General features: G+C 36.9%; 1 protein-coding gene across 3 annotated transcripts in view; it reads right to left on the bottom strand.

Annotated features, from left to right (window-relative positions):
- Positions 1–712: 712 nt before the first annotated feature.
- Positions 713–22,920, bottom strand: part of LOC121371061 — a 109,732-nt gene continuing 87,524 nt past the window's right edge. For all 3 annotated transcript variants that reach the window (XM_041496684.1, XM_041496685.1, XM_041496683.1), the window contains 12 exons: positions 17,810–17,910; positions 15,412–15,528; positions 13,436–13,586; positions 12,941–13,141; positions 10,411–10,527; positions 9,979–10,074; positions 9,220–9,349; positions 8,664–8,768; positions 7,998–8,044; positions 7,585–7,602; positions 6,970–7,038; positions 713–6,577 (listed from right to left, as the gene is read on the bottom strand). In XM_041496684.1, the coding sequence (XP_041352618.1) occupies positions 3,221–6,577; positions 6,970–7,038; positions 7,585–7,602; positions 7,998–8,044; positions 8,664–8,768; positions 9,220–9,349; positions 9,979–10,074; positions 10,411–10,527; positions 12,941–13,141; positions 13,436–13,586; positions 15,412–15,528; positions 17,810–17,910 (4,509 nt within the window). In that variant the 3' untranslated portion in view covers positions 713–3,220. The remainder of the gene's footprint in view (positions 6,578–6,969; positions 7,039–7,584; positions 7,603–7,997; positions 8,045–8,663; positions 8,769–9,219; positions 9,350–9,978; positions 10,075–10,410; positions 10,528–12,940; positions 13,142–13,435; positions 13,587–15,411; positions 15,529–17,809; positions 17,911–22,920) is intronic.

Here is a 22,920-nt window from a genome sequence, read left to right as displayed (position 1 = left end):
GAAGGATATTAGTCTTGGCTTGCACAATCAGAAAAAGCAGACTTTTGGAGGGTTTTAAACTGAAGAGTAAAAAAAAAGAAAAGCACTTTCCTTAAAATGGAAGGAAAAAATGAGATTCCTCAAAATAGTTGGATAGCAATCATATACATGATTAAAGAGTAATTTCAGAGATTTAATGTCATGTTTTTATTTAAATTATTTTTCTTACAATTCAGTGAATGGGCTTCAAAGTTCAGGCACAATTAAAAAAAAGTACAGGTGTGCACAAGTACCATCTCTCTTGTTGCCTCGAAAACAAGTCTGTAAATGGTATTTTCTAACACTGGAATAATGGAACAAGACAGAATTTTAATCATTTTCTGCCAATTTGAGTTCTTAGTGTTATTTTAGAGTGTGAAAAGTGTTTGGTGTATATTTAAGGGTTCTCTGTAAGTTGAATGCGATTGTGGTCTTGCTCATTTTCATTCAGGTTGGATGTTTTCCATCATCGTGCGAGTGCTCTGGTGCATCTGTTTCATCCTATAGCATTCAAGTGTGTGCCATGTTTTTCTTTCAGTGAAAATTCACCATTATCATGAATAAAGTGTTGAATGCTGAAGACTAGTGTTTCTTTCTTTCTTCATTCCAACAAGCAAGAAACACAATGCCAAAAGGTACATTAAAAAATGCCAATGCCAGAATGCCAAACGGTACATTAAAAAACCAAAACTGATTGTCATGAAATAAATTTATTAGCACCACCTGTCATATTTGTGTGCTCTGTGTACAAGCACAAAATAAATACAATAATTCCAAGTACAAAGGGTTTATTTACAGTTGTAGAATTTAATTACTTTACAATAGCTACCAGTACCATTTAATTGCTCACACACAGGTATTGTCAGATGGTTCATATGCTTCATAAATATTGATACATATCTATATTTCAATTTAGATTACTAAGCATAAATTCAGACCTACCAGCAATAAAGCAAATATGTAAACAATTCAGTATTTCATGCATGAGATAAATTTATATAACATGTAAATTCAGTTGTTAATGCCCAGGAAAACATCTCCAAACCAGAAGAGAAAAGATCATATTTAATGTTCTGAGACAGATTAGAAGATAAAAGAAAATATAATAAATGGATACTGGTGATGTATTTTTGCTTGATCATCATCTTTCTTTTGTTTTTTAATTTCACCAGGATGAACAACCTATCCATTCTTGGAAAAACTTTTTGAGTGATGTGATATTTAAAAAAATGGATGGTATTACTTGGGGGAACATTTTTACTGCACCTAAACTGCAAGTAGTAAACTGCAAATTGTAAATAAAGTTGAAGAAAAAATTCTTCTTTGGACTACAGTCATTGATTCTTATACCATATCTTGTATCTTGTATTAATGCATATAATTAAGAAACATTGGCTATCTGGAGTAGTTCCATGAAGATGTATTCCCTGGTTTATGAATTGGAAAGCTTGAATTAAGAATTTTTTTTGATAATTCATTCTTTGCTGCGTGTCTACAGTTGATCAATCTTGTTTATACAATATTACAAAAATGTAAAAAGCAAAATATACATATTGGACCCACAGGAAGACCAAGATAAAGATGTAAAATTACACAATTGTCATTTTATCATTTACCTGGATAAATTTCACAACCAATTCATATTATATTTGAATAATAAACACATGAAAATGACTAATATAGATTCGTGATAAATAATGTTCATGAAGATCTGTTCTAGTCGATTGCATAGATTTTCTTTCTGGGTTTTTTTTTTGTGGTCAAAATGGGACCACAAAATGCAGTCAAAGCTAGAGTAATCCAGTTCTTTAAATGCTGTTTTCTTAGAAGTATTTCTTAAACAGCTTTGAAGATTCCATGCTAACTGAAAACTGCAAGCTTCAATGTATACAAACTAAATTTTTAATGTTCATGATCAAAATGAATTTATGCTCATTCACACAAAGTAGATGACAGAAACGGACAAATATCAAGGGCTGATAACCAGTACTAGTGTCCAAAACCATGATTAAAAACGCCCTTAAAAAAACCTTTATCATTATAAAAACTAACTAAAGCATTTTCTCGTCTCTTTCTTTTTAAAATTTATATAGCTTTTCACCCCCTTACTTGTATGTCCTCCCTCCCCACCTCGGAATAACAAATAAATTACTCCCCAATCCCCAAAAATAAAAAAAATAATTAAAAAGTATAAACGTAGACTACTATATCAGAATGTAGGACATTTGATAGAGTTCGAGATCTGACATTTCAGGTGCGAGAACGTTGTTCTCTTATCTAGGGAAATATTTACTTGAAACACTTGTATACCACACCAGTAATAACAGTTTTATATAGAATGAATACAATGAGATGGCATGTTTGTAAAGTGTATATAAAACGATTCATTGACGTGTATATATATATATATATTTCTGAAATAGCTTTTTATTATTGTGTATGTACAAGTATAAAAACCCACTAACAAAAAGTACACTACCCTCCCTCCCCCATAAATTGTCCAGTAATGTGGTAATTGTATTATGAATGTAATATTTTCCCATACGAGTGTTAGTTTGGGTAATAAAAATTAAATGTTCAATACATCATCAAAGAATGAGTAAACAAACGGAATAATGATTACATCGTGAACAACATTGTCAAGTCTTTTGTTTTACCCACCTACAAAACAAAAAATACAAGCAGGAATATGTTTTTAAGTTTGTTATCCAAAATTGTTACTATTTTTATTTCATGGTAATTTGTGTAAAAATTCCCCAAAACTATAATGATTTTTAAAATGTATGTCTGTGTGTGTGTGTGTGTGTGTGTGTGTGTGTGTGTATAATATATGTGTGTATATAATATATATATATTAAAACATTTATCAGAACAAAAACCTGCTGTCCACTGATGATGAACTATTAACAGCATATCAGTCGATAAGGACATTTTGTAACTAGGTTACGAACAAGTGACTGTTTCAGGACAGGATACCATTTGATTCATCCACCATTAAACTGTGCTTCACTGTTAACTGTTTAATGGTAATAAAAATCAGTTCCATTTCATTCACTGAACCATGACTTGATAATAAATTTAACAGCAGTTCCTTTTCAGCCACCAAGTCTAATTGTACATATCTTTAAAAAAAATGGTAATCAACATCAATGTCGGTTTCATCTTACTTTACCATCAACTAATCTTTTCTCCCCTCGTCACCTCAGCCTTCGTTCTGAAACTTGCTGATGAGTGATCTGACCCAGCCCTTCATGATGACAAGGTTCTCCACCTCGGTGCTGAGCTGGTCGAGGTGGCCGAGAGAGCGCGCGGGCTGCAGGTCGCTGTACATGGCCGGTGTGTCGAACCCATGCTCCGACTCCGCACGCTGGTAACTCGACATCAGCTGGTTCCCAAACAGGTTCACGCTGCTAGAGCAGCTCGAGTTGATCGACGTATTCGACCCACTCAAAGAAGTGCTCACTCCCAGAGAGGGATGGGTGCTGGCAACACCCAGAGAGGGATGAACACTGGCAATGCCCAGAGTGGGATGTGCACTGTTGATTGTTGTACTTGGGTAACTGTGGATACGTGCCATGGAATGAGAGTGGACCGGAGCGGTGTTAAACTGATGTGCTGTTGTGTTAGTTGAAGAGCTGGCATTAAGACACGATGATGCTGCCACTGAACAGGGCACATGGCTGTTTGCAGCAACTGAAACAACATGTGAAACCTGACTTGATGCTGGGTTCGGATTCAGTGTACCACAGTGGAGTGTTCCAAAACTTGGAGCTTGTTTCAGCGTTTTCGCTTCGTGTACCAAAGCTGCCTGCATGTCTTTAATTGACTTGGGAGGCATCAGTTCTCTCTCTTCACTGGTTGGCCGACTGCCTCGTTTGTACTGAGATGCTTCCTGTAGATTCTGCAGTCTCTGTTTTATCATACACCCGGGCTGGCGTTTCTTCACCTCCACAGTCTGCGGGAGCTTCGGTTTGCTGCGTTCTTCCAGAAGCTGTACAAAATCCCGGATGGATGTTATAGGTTTCCTTGGAGAAGGCATGGCTGTTGTCAACTGTTGGTCGCCTACAGGTGGAAGATTGTGAAACACTTCGGATTCAAAAGCAACGGAAAGACGCCGCTCGTAAAAACTGTCTACAGAGTCGGCCGATGAACCGGAATGAGTTCTGTTTCTTCTTTTCTCTTTTGGAGAATTATCTTGTTTCTTTTTCAGTCGTGAAATCCTGCCATCAGATTGATCTTTAGAAGTTTCTTTGGATTCACAATTACTAATTTGTTTTTCTTTGTCCATCAAGGTTTCTTTGGAAGACCCTGCAATGTTTTCTGTGGAAAATGAATCAGTCACATCACTCTGCATGGAGAAACCTGAATCTGACTGCTGCACATCTGATGAAGCTGCCATTACTGAAAGTGGTAAAAAGCTTTCAACAGCTGATGTTGAGGCTGGAAGAGAAAATCTTGACTGAGGTTCTGGAGTACTTTCTTTGCTAGAGAGTTCATACGATGACAATGAATCGTTGTCTCCCCTCAACAAACAAGCATTGTGGGGACGATTCTTCTGACTCAGCAGAGTTTCTTCACCACTTGTGGGTACAGTGTGAGCCATCCGAGAACCAATGGACCCACCTCCAAGACCTCGCTGCCGTAAAAAAGTCTGCAACTCGGCATCTTCCTGCAGCTGTTTCTGAAGTCTTGTGACTCCCTTTTCTTCAGACGGACATTTAGCTTTGTCATCATCCCACTTCTCATCATCAGTCATCACCAGAGAAGACGGACGAACGTCCGACACGCTAGAAGTTCCGGAATTGAGATCGCTGTCTTCCATTCGCTTGGCAATCCTGGATGTCCAGTTGTGGATCTTGTGTTTGAGTGTGTCCATCAGACCTTCTGTTGAACTGCTGGAATGACTGTCGTAGGATGAGGTGGATACGGATGATGCACAAGACAAGCGTTTGGACTTGGCGATATCATCGTAATTAAGAGTTGGAAGATCTTTAGGAAACTTGTTTGCGAACGATGACTCCGAGGACGAATTCTTCATGTAATCTTCCATCTCAGCCACCATCTTGTCACTGTCCAACACGTCATAGTCGAGTGATGCTGGTCGGTTTTTATCAAACATGTTCAGAGCGTCTATCCTCGACTTCGACATAGGTGTTGAATTAGATCTTAAGAGATAAGGCTTTCCATGTCGATGGAAATGATGGTGGTGGTGGTTGTGGTGGTGGTAATGTTTTGGCGATGATGGTAAAGACGAGTTTGACACCACTATTGATGGAACCAAGAGCACACCACTGGTCTGAGAAATGGGTGATAGATTCAGGACAACGTCATGTTCTGTTGGTCCAGCTTCAGCAGGACCAACTGTTTTAACAAACACATCGTGGCTCTTTATTCGACTAGGACTCGAAGGTGGAGTGACAGATCGCCGTTTATTGTTCTCAACAACTGGAGGAGACATTGGAACTCGGGGCAGGGTCCAGTGCTTGGCAAAGAATCTCAGCTGTTCTGGATTCTCGTTGAGAGAATTACGATTCACATACACCATCCAGTCAATATTCTCTCTTGGTCGAAGCTCACTGGCATCTGATGAATTTCTAGGCCTGCTAATGTTGTTCATGTTAACACTTTCTTTGGACACCTTCACATCTGTGTCTTCCACATTTTTCACCCACGGATCCTCCGAAAGGTACGAGACATCATTCATCGAACCTTTAGTGAGCTTTTCTGTACTGCTCCAGTTAGTTAGTTTAGCTTTACTCCCCTCTTTTAAGACTTTCTCTCCATCCAGTGACAAGTGTGAAGATACCAATGGCATGCGGAGTGCTCGAGATACCAGACTCTGCTGTGACTTCCTAGAAAAACTGTCATTGAAGGCATTCACTTTCTTGTTGTCGGGATTCATACTGGAGTTACTCAGCCTTTTTTCAATCAGATTTGTTACATCACTGTCGGTCGATTTTGACTTATTCTTTTTCCAAGAGTGCGGACTGCTCGACTGGGGCTTTGGTAAGATATTTTCATTGCTTTTTGATTCCTGACTACGCACAGTGTCGAAATGAATCTCTGGTGAAGGAAGAACAACACGTTGATGAGGCAACACGGGTAAACTACAGTACTGGTCGATTTCTGCTTCGGCCTGCGTATCAATGCGTTCATCGTCCGATAAATCAGACCTGCTACCAAAGACATAATCACTATATTCCTTCAATCCATCTTTCGTTAGATTTGGGTCATCTACGTCACTTTCAGAATCAGAGCCACCTGTGCCATTTGGCGATTTGCTTAATATGGGCCAGTCACTTAAATCCTGAGAATTCACTGGTCTCATTCGGGTGGCTTTACGGAAACTCTTGGCTCTGCGGATGTTTTCTGCCACTGCTGCCTGATCTGTGTGAGTTTTGACGGGACGGATGTTGATGTCATCGGCAGAAGCATGTGACTGGTAAGTCTCAGATTTGGCTTTCATCTGAGGAGATTGCTGCACTGGAGACAGATTCCTGTGAGTTGTCTCCTTTGAATTTTTGCTTGAATCATTGGAGGTAGCTCTTTGCAAATGACCCTGAAACAAAATGGAAGACTTTCAGAAAAAAAACTATCAGTATAGAAATATTTTTTTTTTTTTTTACACCAATGTTTTAATAATTACAAATGCTATAAAATTTGTAGACCCATATCAAGATTAAGATATTTTTTAAAACTTAAAATGTTTAAGTTGAATACTTGGTACTTTATAAAGAGTAAGCGAAACATCAGGTTTTATTACCCATTAGCATTGTACAAGACTAAGAGTATTCCGCATCTGTGACCAAGCCAAAGATAACACTGATTTGTTTTAGTCTGAGTTTTGAACTAAAGCAAATTTCTCACTTTTTATTTTAATTTAGTTTTTACTTTCAATGTTCTGGAATATGGAAGAATCATAACTTATTGGACTAATTTATTAGTACTGACCTTTGATTTATCAGGAGAGGGTTCTGACTTGAGCAGTGAAGGAGCTGATCTCCTCTGTCTCAATGGAGACTGGAAAACAAATAAAAACATGCAATAAATCAACTTCAGCTTTCATTAATGGTTGGATGGGTGAATTTTAACATGTTCATATATCACTACGGTTTCGAGCATGTTTGTCCCGGGTTCCGTCTCTGGATAGTCAGGGGCCCGATCCGGGACAGATTCATTAATGGAACAAAGAGCAAGGATAAAACATTTTGTTTTAACTAAGAACACATTTGAACTCTTAATCTGTATACTACTTGACAGAAGAATTAAACTGAACATATTATTGACACTAATTACAGCTGCTATAAATTTAAAACGGAGAAAATCCAATCCATGGTCTTATAAAGTACTTAAGATTTTTTAACAGTAAAACCTTTAACAATTCCCTCCAAAACATCAAAGTGATGCTTTTATTTCCTTTTGTTACCTCCAAAACAAAAGTTACTGTTACAAAGGTATGTCTGATAGGCATACATATGTAGTTTCTCCCTGTACTTCAAATTGTGTTAACTGTTTAAAAATAGATATTACAAAAAAAACTAATTAAATTCTGTTTTTAATACTCACAGGACTCTTATCTTCTTGCTGTAAAAAATAAAAATATAAAATTGTAATTTTTGAAAACAAGCAATACTAGTATTATGTGTCAGCTACTTTTAATTTTTTTTAATTATTATTATTATGCATAGATAATTACCAGGAAAAACTCTAACAAACAATAAAGATGTTAAAAGTAAATAAATGTACTTCTAAGAAATATGCTATATCCATATACTGATTAAAAGAAATAAAAATAATTACCACAAATAAATGTTCACTATTTTTCTACCTCTGTTATATCCGATAATGTGCCAGATGACAATACAATTGGAATATTTAATATATTTTAAAAATATAAAACAAAATAAAGTTGCAATTTAATAATAAAATGACACATTCTTGAAAACATCTAAAGTCAATAAATATATTGATTAACTTACTTTTCTAGGTGCTTTTTTTGCTTTCTGTGGTTTCAGCAGACTAAAATCTAAAAAATAAAAAAAGTCTGTGATAAAACCGACGACACTAACATTAAGTAATTTACAGGTATCCAGTGAAAGAGGAGCTAAGTAGCCACAACTGACTTTAGCCACTTTCCATCAATTTCCACATAATAAGAAATTGCTGACCAAATGACAGGAATAATTGAGATGAGTTCGCATCCAATGGAATTAATTATATTTTCTACTTGCTTCCGTGCGACTCTTTTAAAATACAACTCTATTAAAATATTTCCAATACCATATAACCGTAAATAAAATGTGTTGAGTGCGTCGTTAAATAAAACATTTCCTTCCTTCCTATTGAAATATTTAGGTATTTGTAAATGGTGGTACTTGTTAAAAGTATTTTCTCGGGGTTGGAAACTACCAACAAAAAATTTACAATGCTTACACTTGAAATTTCAAGAAAAAGGAAATTCAAAAACAAATCAATCAGCACCTTTTATTAATTTTTACATTTGTTATTTTCAAAATTTTTATTTTTTTAAAACAAATATGTAAGAAGCCATGGTTACAAACTTAAATGTCCAGTCAGCATTATTTGTTTTAAAGTACATGGGACATTATATAAAGAGTGTTACGGTCATGTTACTGTCATGTTACCTGGCATTTTACTTCCAGACTTTCGCCGGATTCGTCTTTTTTCCAGATACTCTGGGGCTGTATGGTGCTGTCGTCGTGGGTCGTGGTTTTCACTGTTCACATAATCTATCAAAAAACAATAAACACAATTAACAAATGTGTTACATGCAGTATGTACCAAATAATATACTTAAATATTTTTATGCATATTAAATTATTTTAATATGTGTCCATGTAAGTTGGGCCTACATTTATAATATGAGTGCCTAAAATCATAAAACTTGCTACATGTAAAAGAGCAATAGGCATAGACAAAAGTATTAATTAAGTGACTGTCACTCAAACTGAACTGAATGTAAGTTTGATATTCTGCTTACTAAGAAAACATGTATTCAATTATGTATTTAACACTAAAATATTTAAGAACCAGTGAATATTAATTTTTAAAAAGGCTCAATTTACAAAGTCTGTTTATGTCTTACAAGCATAAATGCTTAAAAACCTAAATTTGAAAAAAACGGGCTTCATCAATTCGGTCCAATATATTAATGTGATGTTTTTCAAACTGTTTGTTTACCATCATCGTGATTGCGTCCAAGTTCCATGACCAGATCCTTGACATTGTCTGGTATCTTCCCTTTGTAAGTTTCCAGGATCAGACGTTTAATTTCCTGACACCATCGCCGCTTCTGCTCCATGTTACGTGCCTGTTGACAAACATTAGACTTTATGTTAAAAGATATATATATACACTGTACTAGCATTTCTTAAAAAATAATATCTTGAAAAATTGGCGAAAACTCCAAAATCAATTACTGAAACATGCCATTAAAATAAACTAGAGAGTTTTGATTTTGCATATCTTGAAAAAAAATTGAGAAGAGTGGTTAACTGTTCCTTTAACTTATGATTATGGAAAGGCATTTATAAAGATATTACCATATTGATACCATATATAAATTCACATGCTACGGGAAGCTAAAAGTTACTCTCCTTGGACTAGTCTCAGGGCAGTGATGGGCAGCATTAAATGGAAAGATATGTTGATTTGGTTCTGGGCCCCGTTCCACGAAGCAATCTTAGCACTAAGATCACCTTAGTGCATATGTTAGCTGTGCACTTAAGGTGATCTTAGGGCTAAGATCGCTTTGTGGAATGGGGCCCTGACCATTATGGTAAAAAAAATTATGGAATCTAAAATCAGTGGCTTATTCAGAAGGTGAAGTCTAACTGGTTGCCATTGTATTTTATCCTATCACTTTTATTTAATGTCTCCTGAGCAAACCTCAGGCAAAACATTTGTATTGTAGTCTGAAAATGGGAGATAACTGCTCACCTGAAGGGTGTACTGCGCTCGTGGATTATCAAAAGGAATGATATGAAAACTGAGAGGTTCATTCGGAATGACTTCCACCAGCATCAGATTCGCCATCTGTGACATATATACAAATCTATTATTCATGGAGTAAAATAATGATTTTTTTTTCTAGAAAATTTATTTATTCCAAGAAAAAACACTATTAATATAAAGGTAGTAACAAACCAGTTTTCATACATCTGAATGATTTATACACTTAAGTGTGTTATTAACAATGCTTTTATAAGTAATGGATAAATGTATCTACAATGCTAATACATTTATCTACAATGCATAAATAAATAATGGATAAATGTAGAGACAATCCTATCATTTCCATATGCTTTATCTTTCACCACCACATATCTATGTCTCACAACCCATATTGTTGGTATAAAATGTATACCTTACCTGAACTTGTGCTTTACAACCCAACATGCCGCCTTCCTTCTTCTTGCTGATAAGAATGTCCTTCTCAAACAAGAATACCTGGCGGGATGCTTTTGCTCCATACACTCTAAATGAACCCTGCAGATATCAAAAATATATATGAGAATAAAGAAAAAACTCAATTTCAACTATGTTAAAGTATACATATGTTATTTGGTTGTATACACCATTTAAATATACTACTCAAAAGAATTTAAGGGTCAGACGATATTTTCGACATTATTTTCTGAATGTCAATTATATTAGCTAGACCATAATGTCACGCATGGTATTGTTCCATTTTGACGAAAGTGGGTCTAAGCAACCCATAACTGAATTAAAATCCACTGTCATTGACACTGTCGACTAGTTCTAATGGCGAAAACATGCTTACATTTGCACATAAATTAGGGCGAAAGCGAAAGGTCTCCTAAGTGCCCATAACTTGCTTTTTCACAAAGCGCTTCATTTGCACGCTTTGCACGTGTATTCCATGTTCCCAATGCTGAATTTCCGTATAATTGGAGCTTGCGTTCGTGTACGGTGCACACTCCAAATTCGACAATGGTACGACTTCAACTGACTATCGAAGATCGAGGAAGGGCTATTGCTTGGCTTCAGGATGGCAATACGCAAAGAAATGTTGCTCTGAGACTAGGTGTCAGTCAGAGTGTCGTTGGCCGACTGTGGCAACGGTACCAAGCAACGAATTCTGTTCGAAATCGTCCACGTTCGTGAAGACCCCAAAGCACTACAAATAGAGAGGACCGCTACATCACCAATATGGCTCTACGTCAACGCACAACCACTGCACGCCGATTACGTGACAATCTGCGGACTGCAACTGGAACTCGAGTGTCTGATCAAACCATACGCAATCGTCTGAGAGCCAATAATCTACGCTGCAATCGCCAGGCTGTTCGACCACCACTCCTACCACGTCACAGAACGGCCAGACGTCACTGGTGCACACTTCATCTGCGGTGGCAACGTGTTCAGTGGGGTCGAGTGATGTTCACTGATGAGTCCAGGTTTAGTCTCCAGTTCAATGACGGTCGGGTTCGTGTCTACAGACGTCCTGGGGAGCGCTTCGCTGACGTTAACGTTGGACAACGTCACCGGTTCGGTGGTGGCAGCGTCATGGTGTGGGGCGGCATCTCTATCCACCACAGGACCCCCTCTATGTGGTGGATGGCAATCTGAATGGAATCCGCTATCTGAATGAGATTATCCGGCCGTTGGTTCTCCCAGGCCTTCAGCAGATTGGCGGCGGGGCAGTTCTGCAGGATGACAATGCCAGACCCCACCGCGCCAGGGTGGTAATGGACTTTCTCAGACAACAAGGTATCGCCAGGATGGATTGGCCAGCATATTCGCCTGACTTGGCCCCAATAGAGCACGCCTGGGACAAATTAGGCAGGAGAGTTCGGGATAACCATGCCCCTCCGGCCAACCTTCATGATCTGGGTCAACTTCTTATGGCAGAGTGGCAGGCCATTCCCCAAGAGTTCTTCAGACGTCTGATCAACAGCATGAGGCAACGATGTGTCGAGTGTATTCGCGCCAGGGGTGGATTCACATACTATTAAACGAATGTTCTAATGTGCAAAATCCATGTTTGACAACCTTCAACTTTGACACCATGTCATGTGACTTTCTTGTATACAGTGATGTTTATTTGTGGTTTTTTGTAAATATGGAACAATAAATAAAATTTTTGGTGTAGTTTACATCATCAATCTAATACACTCTGAAACTTATTTGGTTATAAATTTTTGACCCTTAAATTCTTTTGAGTAGTATATATATAATAGGTGGCTATATATGCCATGACCAATACCACATATATTTATATTGTAAAAAGCATTCTTTTAACTAAAATACATATTTTTTAGTTTTTGAGAAAAATTCTTAAATGTATACAAATTTGCCAAATAATAGTTTTCATTTTAAAGTAATAGCTTTTTTTTATGTTCAGGTAATAGTTTTCCATGTTCAGGTAATAATGTTTTATGATCAAGTAAGAGTTTTTTTTATGATCAAGTAAGAGTTTTTTTATGATCAAGTAAGAGTTTTTCACTGGCAAATAATAGTTTTCATTGTCTGGTAATAGTTTTCCATTGTCAAGTAAGTTTCCCATTGTCAGTTAATAGTTTCCCTTCATATTAAGCTGTCTTTGTGAGGACGAGTTCTCCGAGACAGGTGAGATCTTTGCCATCAGTTATCTGTGTATATATATATGTGACAGTGACTAACCTCAAGGATGAGTTCTCCGAGACAGGTGAGATCTTTGCCCATCAGAGTTATCTCTGTATATATATATATATATGTGACGGTGACTAACCTCGAGGACGAGTTCTCCGAGACAGGTGAGATCTTTGCCATCAGAGTTATCTCTGTATATATATGTGACAGTGACTAACCTAGAGGACGAGTTCTCCGAGACAGGTGAGATCTTTGCCATCAGAGTTATCTGTGTATATATATATATATATATATGACAGTGACTAACCTCGAGGACGAGTTCTCCGAGACAGGTGAGATCTTTGCCCGCGTAGTCCTCCAGCTGACTCTGAATCTCCTGGATGCGCACCGCGTGTTCGTGTTTTCTTTTCATCTCGTTGATGTGGTGCGCCATCTGTGTCATGTGTTTGAACGCCTGGTCCAGAATACTGTACCCTGGCTTCTCCTTCTCGAAGAATTTCAATATATTCTGAGTGAAAAAACAATACAAAAGAATTACATAAAGGGAAAAAAAATCTTACAATTGTTTTAATGGATTTAAAAATTAAAAACATTCTTCTTTTTGAAGTCACACCAGCCAAAAACATATTTTGTTTCTTCTCAATACTTAATGGTGCAATATGTTAACTCTACCCTTATTATTTTCTGAATGAAATCTTTTTCAGCTTGTGTTTTAGAATGTACTTGTGATTACAACACCACTGTCTCTTCCTGACCTCCCCCTCCGCTCCCTTGCCCCCACTAGTGACACGGCAGTACGCACCTGAAGGAGAAGATGGTACTTGAGAATTCTCTGTACAGGTTTCAGTAAGTAGGCGCCCAGGGGCAGCCCGTGTCCCAGGATGAACTGCCGGTTCTTAAACACTTCAGACATGTTCGGGTCGGCCATAAAGCGAGTGAGCACTTCCACTGCACTGAAATACAGCAAGACGGAGATGTTGAAATAATAAACACACTTCATACTGCTGTGTGTTCAAATCTAGCTAATGCTGCTATTTATCATTTCATATTATTGGAGGTGGAGAGACACAAATAGAGAGTTAGAAAAAGAGACAGACAAAGGGAGAAACTGAATAAGAGAGAGAGAAAGGGAGAAACTGAATAAGAGAGAGAGAGAGAGAGAGAGAGAAAGAGAGAGAGAGAGAGAGAGAGAGAGATTGGGTGAGATTGTGTGCAAAACTCTTAACAGATTGAGTCTTTTCACAGTAATCTTCCTTTCAATGTTGTCATTCATTGTGCTTATTTCATGAGATATAAAACGTGTTATATCAGTTACCCATAAATAACGAGGCCTGCTGGTTTACAAATGAAGACTTTGAAAAGTTCAAACCAAAATAGCAAGCTGAACTGTGTGAATCATGTCATTTTAGTGTGTTGGAAATATACATGTAATAATGTGGGTGGAAATATACTGTAAACATATTTCAAATGCTAGTTTTCAGTGGAGACCACATTTTTCTTTATGACATTTATTTCCTGAAGGATTACCGGAAACTGACAAGAGATGGCATGTATGATTAAACTGAGCCATTTCAGAAAATAATAGATGGGAGATAGAAAATTTATTTTCTAACATCCATCACCAATAAAATATTACTGTGGAATTACAAAGAAATCTCTCTAAAACGGACCCTCAGTAAACCGGAATTACTTAGGCTCAAAACCGGAGGTGTTTCATGGTCCCGTTTTTAAATATCAGTACAGAACAGAACCCATCTAAACCAGATACCACTTATAACTGGACTTTTTACTTTGATCTGAGAATGTCCAGTTTAAAGGGGTTTCACGGCATTTGCTCATTTGTACTTTAAAAGATTATTGTAAGCCCACCACCAATAAAATAATTAACTCTTCATCAGCATACAATTACTTATCTAACATTCTTACATCCTGTAAACCCATTGACCAGTTTGTAACTGATAAAATTTTATTGGAAAATAATTTTTATGAACTTTAAAACAAAAATATTGACTTCCAGTTAAAAAACAAACTTAATTTCCTTTAGTCTCTGAAGTCACACAAACTGACAAACAAACACGAAGAAAATGTTAACATTTGTTGTTGGAATTGAGGCTAATGTTTCCCATCATCCTGCAATGGCTGGTCAGTCTCCCCCCCTCCCCAGTCAACAAAGCCAGCTGTCACCAAACTACTATGTTTGCCAATCAATCTGGAACCCTGGCCAGGATGGAAATCATACTGTCAATAACTTCCAAAAGTACATCTTTCATTAACCCAGAACCGGCTTGGATTTGTCAAGAGTCACAGCTGAAGAATCAGATCTGAATGACCATGTAAAATGACCAGAGAGGTCAGTAGATTTTTGGAGAAATTTCTTGTAATTTGTAAATTAGGTGGACAATAATTTTTGGAGAAATTTCTTAATTTGTATATTAGATGGACAAAATATTTTTGGAGAAATATCTTAATTTGTAAATTAGATGGACAAATTTTTCCATCACAGATACAAAGTTATTTAGCAGAGGCACACCTAAAAAAATGAAATGGAGTGGATACAATAATATAGTCTTCTCAGATAGATGAAATAGTCACTTCTAAACTAAAATGGGACTTTTTGTTATTTTTAGTGAGAGCTCAGAGCTCCCCGCCCCCCCCCCCCCCCATCCTTAGTTACGACTATTTTTGTATATTCTTGATACTCAAAAACAATAATGAATGGTAAGAAAACCCAAAAAATGGATTACTGTTTATAGAAAGAGGAGAAAACCAGTGTGATACCTGGGGTAGTTTGTGCAGTAGTCCGTGTAGATAACAAATCCCTCGTTGTTACGCACAAAACACTCGGCAACCCGCACCGGTTCTCGATCACACTGCTCCAGTTCCCATAGAAACAACCTGCATAAAAAAAATCATAGAAACAATCTGCATTAAAAAACAATCTTCATAGAAACAATCTGCATAAAAAACAATCTTCATAGAAACAATCTGCATTAAAAAACAATCTTCATAGAAACAATCTGCATAAAAAACAATCTTCATAGAAACAATCTGCATTAAAAAACAATCTTCATAGAAATAATCTGCATAAAAAACAATCTTCATAGAAACAATCTGCATAAAAAAAAACAATCTTATTAAAAAACAATCTTCATAGAAACAATTTGCATAAAGAACAATCTGCATACAAAAAAAAAACCTGCATAGAAACCCACCACCCCACCCCCAACAAAAAAAAAAAAAAAAAAAAAAAACCCTCCACAGAAACAACTTGCATTAAAAAAAACCCCTCTATTTAAATTTCCTGCATAAAAAAAAAGTTCATAGAAAGAACTTGCTTAAAAACAAACTTCATGAAAATAATATTAATTGGTTTCAGTGTCAATGGTGCAAAGGTCATGTCATCTGGGTTAATTTAAGGCTGGTAGGCACTGGGTTCAAATTCCAGCACTGGCTCTAACCCAGAGTGGCTGCACTGATAGCCACATACATCAACCAATGCTCAGTGAATGGTAAAACAAAGGCTGTGGTATTTCAGACCTGTCAACCCTCCTGGATTCCGCGGGAGACTCCCGGTATTTGATCAAGTCTCCCACGTGCGGGGGGGGGGGGGGGGGGGGAGAGAGAGAGAGAGAGAGAGAGAGAGAGAGAGAGAGAGAGGAGGAGGAGGAGGAATAAAATTTCTCCCAGGAAATCATTATTTTCTAAGCATAAAAAAAATTCAAGCTACCGTGGCTGTGTATTGACATTCAGTGTTGCCATATATATAAAACTATCCAATTTAGTCCTAATAACACCTCTGACTTTTAAAATGTCTTCCCACTGGATTACATAACGCAAAGTTCTATGGCTGGAAGTGCCAGAATAGACCGCGAATGCATGCATCAATACACACGATGTCAAAATCACATGTCAAAGCAAGACAACAGAAAGACTAATTAGCTATATAAACAATACTTGTATCAATTAGATTTGTAGGTTTGTGCAGTAAAATATTAGTAACAAGAGTACACTTCAAGGGATTATTTTCTTATGATTAATAAATCTTGTGTTTGACATAATGTTACTCACGGAAATAGGTATAATTCCGGTATATTTTACACGATGTCAGTAATGCCAATAACTACGGTTGACAAGTATACATGACATTATGTAGTGTTCATATAACTTATTGTAGTATTTTTAAAAAACTTGTGTTAAATCGTGTGCAGTTAAAAAATCTCCTGTTTTTTGACAAAATATCCTGCTTTTTCAACACACACCTCCTGCTTTCTCTTGACTAAAGGTTGACAGGTCTGTGGTATTTGTCATATAAAGGATCACTTGCTGCTAATTAGCAGGAACAGCCTATATGGCAGTAATGGGTTTACTCTCCCACACTAGCCAGTAACCTCTATTCTGGGAAGACAGCACTGTAGGCATTAGAGCTGTGTGTCAAGGACAGTGTGCTTGAACCTTAGTTGCACACAATCATCATAAATTAATTAACCCTGTCACCCATACATTGTACTGTTCATTCTACTGAGGTCATCTGGTCCAAAGTAGTTCACAGAGTTGAAAGAGTTAAATCACTGTTCTGATAAACAAGCCTGTTTTTAATATAAATACATGCCAGTCACAGTGCTTGGGCACTGACTACAGGTATCATTACTTCAGTGAAGTGAAAAACAACTCTAAAACCATGTTCTTTTTTTAATTATGATTAAATATCATATCAATACAAATACAGATCTCCCCCACCACTAAAAGAAAATTTGCACAAACTAGAAAATACATCATTTATTTGTAATTGCAAGTTATACTTGTATCGATACTTTCTGATATATATCTACTAATGTTTCTTAAAAATGACATTAAACATGTATTTATTTCACTTTAGGACAATTCCTAGTCATTTGCCCTCTTAGTTCAGACTTTTGACTCGCTGACAAAAGTTTATTTTAAACATTGGAATGGTGTATTATATGCCTTCCCTTATGAATATATCACTTTGAGAATAGTTCTCAACTGCTCAAAGATTGTGTTTACTTTTTAAGTGTAATACAGTAATCATGTTTGCAAAAATTATGATTATTTTCTTTTATATTTTAAATATATTAAAATGATATGTGAAACCAATATCATGCTGATGCCACTTAAAAAGCTAAATTCCAATATTCTACACATATTTTAGACTTACCTGCCAAACTCGTAGATCTGTCGAATGTTTGAGAATAGACATTTCAGATCTTTGTCTGTGACCTTCACCTTGGAGTTGTTTTCTAAGTACTCCAGATACCCCTATAACACAAACAGTTGAATTTGTAGACAAAATGTAATGATGACATTACATTAATTAATATAAACAGAATACATAACTGTAATAAAGTTAGTCTTGGAACCTGAAAAATTTAACAATAAATGATTAAATGGTGGCCTGTAACCAACCTCAAGACTTCAGTAAAGATTTGAACTACATTATGAAAAAAGAAAAGACTGCATACATGTATATCTTCCTGTGTAATTTGCAAGATGTACATTGTATGAATGTTCAATAGTTGAACCTGCTGTAACAGGACCTTCACTGTATAATGATAATATCTCATATATATTCTTCAACAAGCACAAAAGTTAAAGTTTGTTTTGTTTAATGACACCACTAGAGCACATTCATTTATTCATTATTGGTTATTGGATATGAAACATCTGGTAATTCTGATATCAAGTCTCAGAGAGGAAACTTGCTACATTTTTCCATTAGTAGCAAGGGATCGTTTATATAACCATTCCAGTCATGACAGCACACACCACCAACCAGTCATGGTGCATTGGCTGGCATGAGAAGTAGCCCAGTGGTTTTCAACAAGCATTGCATTCAGTGTAACCTGCATATAAAGGTCAGCTACATATAGCTTGGTGAAAGAATGCTAACCATGGACTGAGGAGCCAGCGCCCATGACAGGCATGCACTACAACAGTTTGCTCTGAATGTGCACGTTAAATCCTATGACCTGACCAATTCTCACCTAAGGTGTGACTGTTCACAGGATCAATCACCTTCAATGGACCTAGATTTGTTCCCCATCACAACCAGTGCACCATGATAGCTACATCAAAGGTAACGGCATGTACTATCCTGTCTATGATAAAGTATATATAAACAACCCCTTGCTGTTTTTCAGGAGAAGCCTGTGTGGCATCAGTGGGTTTCTTCTCTCATTCTCTGGACCCGGTGTTAAAATACACATTATATCTTAATAAGCATAGTTTAAAATGAGCTGAGATATTGCTAAACATTCCTCTTCTTTCTTTTATAATTAATCACAGCATCAGACGTCCACACTACAACTACTGGGGGTCTTGTTGACAAACATACTCTTCAAAAAAAGTAGGGGAACCTGAAATATTAATGCTAATATCAACTATTAGACCGAACATACATTTTGACCACAGACATCCTAGTAAAGAACGTTCAGTTTATCAACATACTTTGCATAGTTTGCATGTGCATCACACAGTTGCCCCGTACAAGTGTGTGGGGTGATATTCTCGATTTTGACCATTTCCAGGAATGTCGATTAATCACTGTGGAACATTATTTCTGTCAATCTTTTTCATTCTGTTGATGATACAGTTGTTATTGTTTTGTTTTTAGTCATTTTTATTGTATGAATTTGCGATTTACTGATAAAAAAAACATCAGCTTTCAAATTTCACTTCTGACCCCAATCGTCCTTCAAGATCTTTGGTGGTCATAAAACCTACTGTAATACTGAACTACCGGTTGTAATGTTTGCCCAATTAATTCACTATTATCATATAACCATTCCCTACAGCTAATATACCTTACAATTTTGGCAACTATAAATTCTTATTAGAGTTCCCCTACTTTTTTTGAAGAGTATATAATGATTAACTTGTTAATCCATCATAACTTGATTTTCTCTTGATAACCTAATACATCAGTTTGAAATTAGATCTTGCTTGACTGATGAATAACACTATTTTCTCACACATTTCAATATTTATATGACAACACATACCAATATATTATAAACCAGCCTCACTGGTGTAGTGTGATTAAGCCATCAGACTTCAAGCTGGTACGTACCAGGTTGGCATACTGGTACCAGCTCCCACCCAGAGCAAATTTAATGACTTAATGTGTAGGTGTAAGGCCACTACATCGTCTTCTCTCACTAACCACCAATCATCTGTCCTGGACAGACAGCCCAGATAGCTGACATGTGTGCCCAGAGCAGCATGCTTGAACCTTAATTGGATATATTTCACATGTGTGTTATCCATTTAAAGACATGACTGGCTGCTCCTAGGTGATGACCCAGTTGCCACAATCATACCATCCAATCAAATTGGCACTATAGTCGAAACTGATATATATTTGAAACATCACAATATCTTAGTGATAATATATATATTTTTAGTGTAAGATCAAAGTTGTTTCTATTTGTTTGTACTGTTTTTTGTTTCAAAGGCTGAATAATTGGCATCAAGTGTGTAAACATTATCATACTGTGAATGGTAAGCACGATAAAAGTGTGTAAACATCATCATACTGTGAATGGTGTATTCATGATACTGATATATGTGAGAACTTCTTCAAGAATGAATCCTAAAACCATTAACCCATGTATGTAGAAACAGGCATTCATATTTTAATATTTATAGTTTTCACATGTATACATTTATGTAGATAATGCTATATATTCAGTTTCAGTTTCTAAAATATTTCTACCTTACATTAAAGGTTTATTCCCCTAACTGTAAAAAATGAATTAAGGTTCTCTCCATGAAATTGTTTTAATGCACATTTAATACACGTGTTTTTCTCAATGTTTGTATAGAGCTCAAAAAAAGAGTTAAATGACAGGGCCCCGTTCCACGAAGCGATCTTAGCCCTAAGATTACCGTAAGCGCATAGCTACCCACCTGGACTATAAAAGCTAGCTACATAGCTTATTCCTTAAGGGCCCTATGGGCAACCTAGGGAGACACCACAGCATCATAGAGGTCTAATTAACGAGCTACTCTCGATTCACTAATGTCAAAACCTATATTAGCTCCGGAACTTTCTTTTTGACCGACCATTCAAAATTGCGCCCAAATTCCTCAATCAAACTTGCGCACCTTTTCTCTTTTGGCATAATTTTTGCTCCATTCAAAATTCCATAGCACCATTACCCTACCCACCCACCCACCCTCTGCCTGCTACCGACCAAGGTTGGGCTGCTGGTACTCACTTCCTCCCCCCTACATCTTTCCTGTCCTGACGGAGGAGCCCAAGACAGGCGTGCACTACAACAGTTTGCTCTGAATGTGCACGTAAAGCCCTATAATCTGACCTGACCTGACCTTATTCCTGTCCTAGATGGAGAAGCCGGCAAAAGTCGACACCTGCACCCATGACAGGCGTGTGCTAGAACAGCTTGTTCTGAATGTGCACGTTAAAACCTATGACCATACACTACTTGATTTCTGTCAAACATTTTACATACAGGTACATTTAAAGTATTAGGATTCCTGCTTTATATTTCACCCCAGTTTGACCAAGGTGTAATATTACATAAATGAGAACATTAATCCATATTTTCATGAGAGTCAATTTAGGGATGTCGGTGTAATTCCTGTTTATAGAGGAACACATACCTTTAAAACGTACTGCATTCAAATTAGATAAAAATGTCACCTATATCTTATACACTGACCTTTCTTGAGCAGTCATGTGTCTTAGATGACTACATAATTAAGTTTGACTGTATCTGAATAAAAACAACTGCTATATATGGAGAACATATGAGATGCAAATGTGAGTAAACTTTAGTTAGCAGTCATTTGTATTCATGAAGGTGAACGTAACCCATCTCCCTAGAAACGTCAATCTTGCAGTGTAAGCTGAATCTATGGCTGGGTTCCTCTGCTGTTTAACATTTAAATTTAACAAAACTCGGGACTTGTAATTTGTCTTCCTGTCAGTGTGACGTGGGCAAACTGACACCAGGCCCTGTGAATAACAGTAATGCAGCTGGTGTACATGTATATACTGTTTTATGACTCATCCAGTATGCATTACACACCAAAAAATACCCCCAAATGATTAAATGCAATAACACCCCAGCACATAGTGTTGGGAATCAGTTGGAGTTTCATCATCGATCATCAGTCAGTGGCGTAGGAAGGTGTCAAAAAGTGTGTGTGTGTGTGGGCACACTTTTATATTTACACACTTTTACACTATTACAAAGCAAATATAAAGCAAATTATCTGAAGTGTGGGGGCCACATGCCCCCTTGTCGCCCCCCCCCCATTTCCTACACCAGTGCCAGTTATAATCAATTTGCACCAAAATGTTTTGCAGATTGCAGATATTATTTTAAGTGAACCTTTTGACACAATTAATGACTCTTATTATTACTGTATGATTTTTTTAACCCTAACACTAAACCTAACCTTTGTCCAGATGTGGTGCACTGGTTGGAATGAGAAAAAAACAATCAGCTGAATGGATCCACCAAGCAAGCACCTCAAGCGAGCACTCAACCGACTGAGCTAAATCCCGCCCCTTAGATAATGAGAAAAAAGAAACCTACTAAGAGCTCTTGTCAACCTGCAGCAAGGGATCTTTTATAAACATTGTTGTACTAGTAATTGCTTTTTTTATGGACAGAACAGCATATCACCATCTTTGATATATGGGACCAATTAATCCAGGAGCATTACCCGGTAAATATAATGGGAAATATGCTAATACAGACCAAACTTTGACTGTTGCACCTCAAGCAAGTACTCTACCACTACTCTACATATGTGCTACATCATGTATGTATGCTGGTGTTTGTTAACAGATTTTTAACTAACCCTGAGTGAGGCATATAGTTGAGTGCAATGCACTCTTTTGACTCGTGATAAACTGACGTTAAGTCTCTGTTCACCTGTAAGCCAAAGCAGAATCCACATATACTTCCACATGCTGATAAACAGCTGCTTCAAAACATGCCATACATTTACAAAGCGCGTGGGGGATTTTCATAATGAATAAGCTGGCTATACTTCTCCACATGAGTTCTGCTATAAAGAATATGCCCACAGACTTGTTACCAGCCATTGCCTCCTACATCGTTATACACAATGTCATATACTGTATACAAAATACCTGCTATTTAATTTGCATTCTGCCTCATTTAGTGGAAACTGTTATGCGAGACCACCAATGATGATGATGATCACTGATTTATGTGCTAAGATTCGACAAGGTTCAAACATGCTGTTCTGAACATGCTACAAAGTTGCCTG

The sequence above is a fragment of the Gigantopelta aegis genome, chromosome 4 (genome assembly GCF_016097555.1).
Source record: "Gigantopelta aegis isolate Gae_Host chromosome 4, Gae_host_genome, whole genome shotgun sequence".
NCBI lineage: Eukaryota > Metazoa > Mollusca > Gastropoda > Neomphalida > Peltospiridae > Gigantopelta > Gigantopelta aegis.
Note: the sequence above shows the minus strand (reverse complement) of the source record. Positions and strands in the feature narration are given on the sequence as shown.